Below are 7,163 nucleotides of genomic sequence, written 5' to 3'. Positions count from 1 at the left end.
AATAATGTAAATTCGATATTAGTTTTTCTAATTATAATTTTAGGTTCACTCCAAAATATCATAAATTTTCATTAGTTTTTCTATTCGTATTTTTGTTTGTTTGGTGTTTTTATAAATCTCTTTTACAAATGCATACATTTATTTTTATCTTATATTTCGTGATATATTTTTAATAATTTAACGAGTAAATAGTTAAAATGATCTTTGAAAGATCATGCGATCTCTAATTTAATCCCTGGAAATTTTTTTAATTAAATTCATCCTCGAAAGATTTTCAATTAGTCACATTAGTCATTCCGTGACTTCCTTTGCTAACGCCACTAACAGAAGCTGACGTGGCATGCTAGGATCCATGTCAACACACCTCATGCATTCCAGTTGTCTGCCAACACGACTACTTTACGAAATTGTGTCAAATTAATCCCTAACTAATAAACCTTAATTCCATCATAGTGCATATATGTCCCCTTTCGTTGGAGTTAAGTTGGTGAGGTTCAGAGACCAATATTGGAGGTCGTCGGCATGATAGGTGGTGGAAACGAAGGTCATTGTGGAGGGGTATCTTGTCACTCAATTGGTAGCTATGAGTCTAGCTCGTTTATGTGAAGAAAGAGAAAGAATGAAGACCTTATATGTCATTGTGAGCTGAAGACGTTGATTAAGAAATCTGGAACTTTAGAGAACTCAGATAGATGGTTCCATACATGTCCAAGATATCGGATGAGTTGTTCTCATAAATTTCTTTATCTTCAATATTCTTACTAGTTGTGGGGATTTTCAATTATAAGATTCTTTAAATTTCTACAGAAGGACAATCATCGCAACTTCTTCAAGTGGGTGGATGAAGATGAATATGATGGAAGAAATGGAGATGTAGAAACTGATGCAGAAGTAGAGAGCAATCATAATGAGTGAAAAGTAAATATTGCATGGAGAATGGGGAGTTTGAAAGCAGAAGTCAGATTTGAGTAGAAAGTATATTGTAAGTCTCTTGGCAATGGCAGAGCTAATTCCCCTAATGGTTTCAGCAGAAAGAGAAGCTGTTGATGTTGCAACAACTTGGGGAGAGGTATTTCCTCTGGCTCTTCCTTTGACAACTTTCAGTTTTGATGGCCTTGCAACTGTTTCCTGCATAATTTCAGCAAGAATTTCATCCAACATTCAAAAAACAATTTCAGTTACAAATATAAACAATAACATTTAATTTTTTCAAGTTACAAATGCAACATGTTGTGAGTTTTGTGTGTGCTGTGTTTATGGGTAGGCATCTATCTGGCTAAACACAAGCTCAATTGGAGCGTTCTGCTTGGCTGCGGGTGACTCAGTACTTGGGCAGGGGCAGCATTAGATAGAGGGGGAGCAGTAGGAACAACTGCAAGTTGCAACTACATTCGCCTTGCTTGTTTCTCAGCCTCCATCTGTTTCTTCTTTTTACAAGTTTTCTTGTAATGACCAACTTCACTACAGAACATGCATCTGATGGGATTGTATTTTCGCTTCATCTTTGACCTTGTGCCGAAAAGGCCTTCATTCTTGTCTTTTCTCCTCTTTGTTATTGCCCTTCCTGGCTTAAGCTTAATTGGGGGCAGGACAGGGGCTGGTTGTTTTTCATGCTACTTAGAAAGTGAACAATTTTATCTCATGACAATGCATGATTTTATTCTTGGCAAGTAGATCAATATAGGTAATTGGAAAAAAATTGAGGTATTTGTAAACATAATTTCAAATTCAGAAAATTAGCATTCATATTCTTTGCAGTACATAATTGGAAACAATATATTCTATTAATTCGGTTTTTAAAAACGTAGCCTAATGCATGTTTACCTCCGGCAATCACAGTTCATAAACCTTAACCAAATTCCAAAAATAACAACACTAAACCATAAACCATCTATAAAATCGAACCTAAACACATTCAAAAAGAAGTTATTCACCACAACAAACATATCACTATCAACATGGAAAAAACAAACACATGCTCCATTGCAAACCAAATCACTAGGACAAAATCGAACAACATTTCATTCAAGTAAAATACAACTAGCTGAATTTCAGTCTCTCTTTTATAATCAAATATAGGATATAGGTTAAAAAAAAGGTTTTCATACCTTGCAGTACGCCGACAATGCTGCCTTCTTTTCTATTTTGTTTGCGAAATAAGAACCTGACGGAGAAGACACACACGGCACCCGCCGTATGATTGTGCTTCGGAATCCAGTCTTTGTCGTCTTCTACGGAGCTTGGTTGCTGGGTTTAGAGAGCAACGAAGAATAGGGGATTTTTTTACTGAGAGTGAATACAAGTGTGTTTGAAGTATGAGGAGTTAAGCATTTTGACTTCCTACCCATTCTATATGGTGCCGTTTTGATGATGACTGTTCACACTTAAAACAACATTGTTTTTATATGCTAACGTGTATCCGTAATGTGCTACGGCAGTTTTTGTTAATAGCGTTAGCGAGGAAGTTGACAAAAAAATTAACGCGATTAACTGGCTTTTTCGGAGATGAATTTGATTAAAAAAATCTTTCGAAAATTAAATTAAAAATCGTATGATCTTACAATTGCTAATTTTAATAATATCGTTAGCATTTTAAATTTTAAAAATAAAAATAACTAACTCAACTAAGAATTATTTTGTAAGGTATAAAAATTAAATTTATTTTTTAATGTAAGTAAATTTAATTAATTATAATTTAATATAATAATATAAATAATATTCAATATTAATTATAATATAAATAATTAATATAAATTATTAATTAAATAAAAATATAATTATTTAATATAATTTTTATTATAATTATTATTAATTTAATTATTATTTAATTATTTAATTATTTCAAATTTTATATTATTATTTTTTTATAATAACTTGCCAAATAGCAAGTTATTATTGGTTAATTTGAGTCCCTGCCTAGAGGGACCCCCTTACCTTGATCTTTGTGCGGGAACTCACTTCTTCTCTCCTCCAATGGTTAGAGTTCCTATATATCAAAAAAAAGTCAAAGAGAAACTCACCATTGGAGGTGCTCTAAGGACCATTTTGACCATTTACACGTAATTTAAAATTAACCCATTATCATAACATGTCAACCTTTCTTCATCTTCAATATATAACCCGAATCCTTATTCTAGTTATAGTTAGTAGTTACGTGTTTTGTTTGCTTTATAGACATTGTTAAACAATTATTGAAAATAAATATTATAAAAAAATGTCATAAGTAGTAAATAAATGAATTTTCTTTTGGGTCTAATAAAATGCATGCCGGATCCTCATCAAATGCAAAGGTGAAGTCTTTATCAAATGCAAAGGTGGAGCCTAAGGAAAAGAAAGATCCTCCATCCACGCTTGGCTCTTTGGGAACAACTCAGGTGGCTTTCAAGGATCAGAGTACTCCTTTTTTTAAAGCAGGGCACAAAAGGCAGCGTCCTATTTCGCTTCAAAACTCACCTATTGAAGCATTGTCAACGGATTCTCGAGTACAAAAAGAGCTTGATAAAGCTAGTGCAACAACAAACTTGGAGAACCAACCTCAACAGAAGAATGATGGTTCTGCGACGCAAGTCCACCAGAAGACAATTGGAGACAGGGGTCCATCAACGTGAGGTAGAATGATTATAAATTCCAATTATTTAATTTATTTTTATGGATTGTGACCATTTAAATATTATTAGTTGGAATGTAAGGGGAGCGTCAAATAAGATGTCTCGGGTGCACTGTAAGGAGTTAGTACGAAAATTTCAACCAACTTTTTTTATTTTGGTGGAAACTCATATTGGGTTTGAAACTATGAAAGAATTTTGGGGGAGATTAGGCTATTATCCTGTAGGGATTGTAGATGCTGTTGGACATAAGGGAGGAATTTGGTTCCTCTCTGCTAATTTAAAATTTTCTTGTAAAATTCTTTGGGCTATGAATCAATGTGTAACTTTGGAAATTGATGGTGGTGGGCGAAGATGGATTTGCAGTGCGGTTTATGGCAGCCCTCAAGCCACTAATAGAGTAGAATTATGGAGTCATCTGCTTGATATTGGTTTGTGCATTCAGGACCCATGGGTGGTGGTTGGGGATTTTAATGATATTTTGAGTGTTCATGAGGTGAAGGGGGGTAATTACTATTCGACTCGCAGTAGTGTCTTTGCAAGTACTCTAGATTCTTGTGGTCTTTTTGATCTGACAACCTCTGGAAGACGGTTTACTTGGTTCCGTAAAATTTAAGGAAACAGAGAAATTGCAAAGAGATTAGATAGAGCTTGCTGTACTGCAGAATGACGTCTTCTTTTTCCAGAAGCTTTTGTTGAAGTTCTCAGCCGTTCCCACTCTGATCATTGTCCCCTACTTATCCGATGTCAAGAAGTTCCTATCAAGAAAGAAAACCGGCCTTTTAGATTCCAAGCGGCATGGGCAACGCATCCTGATTACAAGGCCATTGTTCAGATTTGAATCGTATTCAACGAAAAATGGAGGCTGACGATGATCCGATTTTGAAGCACAAAGAGGAAGAATTGAGAGCTGAGTATAATCTAGTTTTGGCCCAGGAAGAATTGCTTTGGTACCAGAAGTTAAGAGATCAATGGGTTCGGTATGGTGGTAGAAATACTAGCTTTTTCCATATGCAAACCATCCTTAGAAGAAAATCTAACAAGGTTCATGGGTTGCTGGTCAGTGATGGGTCCTGGTTTGATGATCCGAAAAGTTTGCAAAGAGAGTTTGTTCATTTCTTCAAAAATATTTTTTGTTCTACTGAGCCTGTTGAGGTTAATTGCATGGGAGAAATTCCTATGCCATCTCTTAGCCAGGATGCTTGTGATAATTTGTCTAAACCAGTAACAATGTTGGAGGTTAAAGAAGCTCTGGATAATATGAGCTCGTTCAAAGCTCCTGGGCCGGATGGTTTTCAAGTTTTTTTCTTCAAGAAATATTGGGATGTGGTGGGTCATGAGGTGTGGCGTACTGTTCAGAAAGCATTCTTAGGGGAGACTTTAAGCCATTCTTTGTTGGAAACTTTGATTGTTCTTATCCCTAAATGCGACCCTCCAACTAGATTGAAGGATTTTCGGCCAATAAGCCTTTGTAATGTAATTTATAAGCTAGTGACTAAAGTGCTGGTTAATAGATTACGACCTTTTTTGGATGAGATTGTTAGCCCAACTCAGGGAGGGTTTATACATGGTAGAGGAGCGCCTGATAATATTATTGTGGCCCAAGAAGTTCTTCACTTTCTTAAGCGGACAAAGTCTAGAAAAGGAGCTATGACTTTTAAGATTGATTTAGAAAAGGCTTATGATAGAGTTGATTGGAATTTTCTTGAGCACACTCTTGAATCTTTTGGCTTTCCTTCTCTAATTATTCGGCTTGTAATGAATTGTGTTCAGGCTTCAAATCTTTCCATCCTTTGGAATGGGAATAGATTAGACAGCTTCCAACCTCGCAGAGGGCTCAGGCAAGGAGATCCAATTTCTCCTTATTTATTTGTTTTGTGCATGGAGAGATTGGCGTGCTTCATTTCCAAACAAGTTGACGAGGGTATTTGGGATGGTGTGGCTGTTTCTAGAGGAGGACCTAGAGTTTCTCACTTGATGTTTGCAGATGACCTCCTCCTTTTTTGTAAAGCGAAGAAAAATCAAGTTCAGAATGTTGTGCACACCTTGGAGTTGTTCTGCAAAGCTTCAGGTATGAAGGTTAACATTGAAAAATCTAAAGCTATTTGTTCTAGAAATATTTCTAATAGAAGGAAGGAAATGTTGTCTGGTGTTTCTCATATTCCTTTTACTAGTGACTTAGGCAACTACTTGGGGGTGAACCTTAACCATCCTCGAGCTGCTAGGTCTATTTTTTCGGACTCTTTAGAGAAGATCAAGAATAGGCTGGCTAGTTGGAAAGGTCGGCTCCTTAACAGAGCAGGCAGGCTTTGCTTAATTAAATCTGTTGCTTCTTCTCTTCCTATTTATCAGATGTAAGTGACTCTTTTTCCTACTTCGATTTGTCAAAAGATTGATTCTGTGCTTAGACAATTCTTGTGGAAGGGAAAGGTGGGGGAGCGATGCTTAAATTATGTCAAGTGGAGCAAAGTTGTCACTCCAAGAAAATATGGAAGACCGCTGAGGACTCTAGTTTGGATTTTGTGTCTTGGATTCGTTCTAACCTCAACAAAAATGAGTTTCTCTTTGCAGCGGCCTTTTGGTGGATTTGGAGGGATAGGAACAATGACATCTTCCATCAAGATGATCCATGGAGTAAGGAGAAAATTGTTCACTTAGTTCAACATGCTGCTCGCGATTTCTCTAAGGTTGTTACCAACCAAAAACATATTATTCCTTCCTCTTTGCAATATAACTGGGAACCACCTCCAATGAATGTCTGTAAAGTGAACTGCGATGCAAGCGTTTTTGAAAATGGGCAATTAGCGGGCTTTGGATGTATTATTAGAGACAGCATGGGAATTTGGATGAAAGGTTGTTCTGCCAGTATACTTCTTTCTAGTGTTCTCTCTTGTGAGCTTCATGCTATTTGGAGAGGGCTTGTTATGGCTTGGGATTGCGAGTGTAAAGAGGTCATATGTGAAACTGATAATCTTGATGCATTTCTTCTTGTTTCGCGAGGCACAACCAGCATGATTACGAATGACTCTGATCTGCTTGGCAAAATCAAAAAGATGCTTCAGCGCAATTGGACAGCTACTTTAGTGCTCATCCAGCGTACAGCAAACAGAGCGGCTGATTTAATGGCTAAGACTGCTGCTTTAAACAAGCAGGTGTACCTAGAGTGGTTACAACCACCTAATAATTTAGACATTATTATTAGAGAGGAGTGTTACTCTTTCTCTTAGGTGTTTTTTCTTTGTGTTATGTTCAGTCACCAAAAAAATGAATTTTCTGCAATAATCTCAATTACACATTCGAGGAGAGAATGCGAGCAAACTTAAACGACGTCGTTTTAATTTCAAGTTGTACCCTTCTTCTTCGTTCCCACCACGGCTACATCAGCAACTGAGAAATAAAAAACAAAGAAATAAAGAAAATAAAATTTGGGGGTTTAGGGTTTTTGCTCTTCCCCGCTCCCCAACACTCAATTCCATTCTTCTCTCTCCTCCATTGCTCCCCAGTATTCACGATGATGTACAACGACCCTCACCACCACCACCATCAGCAGCCTCAGCC

At 36.7% G+C, this 7,163-nt stretch overlaps 2 protein-coding genes across 3 annotated transcripts in view; one reads left to right on the top strand and one right to left on the bottom strand.

The window, feature by feature from the left end:
• On the bottom strand, positions 243-3,053 carry LOC110268507. The gene is made up of 3 exons (XM_021114740.1): positions 3,021-3,053; positions 2,109-2,231; positions 243-1,128 (listed from the first exon to the last, which is right to left on the bottom strand). Exons 1-3 carry the CDS (start codon positions 3,051-3,053, stop codon positions 802-804), a joined length of 483 nt encoding a protein of 160 aa, XP_020970399.1. The 3' UTR covers positions 243-801.
• The window catches only part of LOC107622988 (flowering time control protein FY), an 8,984-nt gene continuing 8,795 nt past the window's right edge, over positions 6,975-7,163 (top strand). For both annotated transcript variants that reach the window (XM_016325076.2, XM_016325075.2), the window contains exon 1: positions 6,975-7,163. In XM_016325076.2, coding sequence (XP_016180562.2) covers positions 7,117-7,163 — 47 coding nt within the window. In that variant the 5' untranslated portion in view covers positions 6,975-7,116.

The sequence above is a fragment of the Arachis ipaensis genome, chromosome B10 (assembly GCF_000816755.2).
Source record: "Arachis ipaensis cultivar K30076 chromosome B10, Araip1.1, whole genome shotgun sequence".
Taxonomy (NCBI): domain Eukaryota; kingdom Viridiplantae; phylum Streptophyta; class Magnoliopsida; order Fabales; family Fabaceae; genus Arachis; species Arachis ipaensis.
The sequence above is the reverse complement of the archived record's forward strand: the minus strand, read 5'-3'. Positions and strand labels throughout refer to the sequence as shown.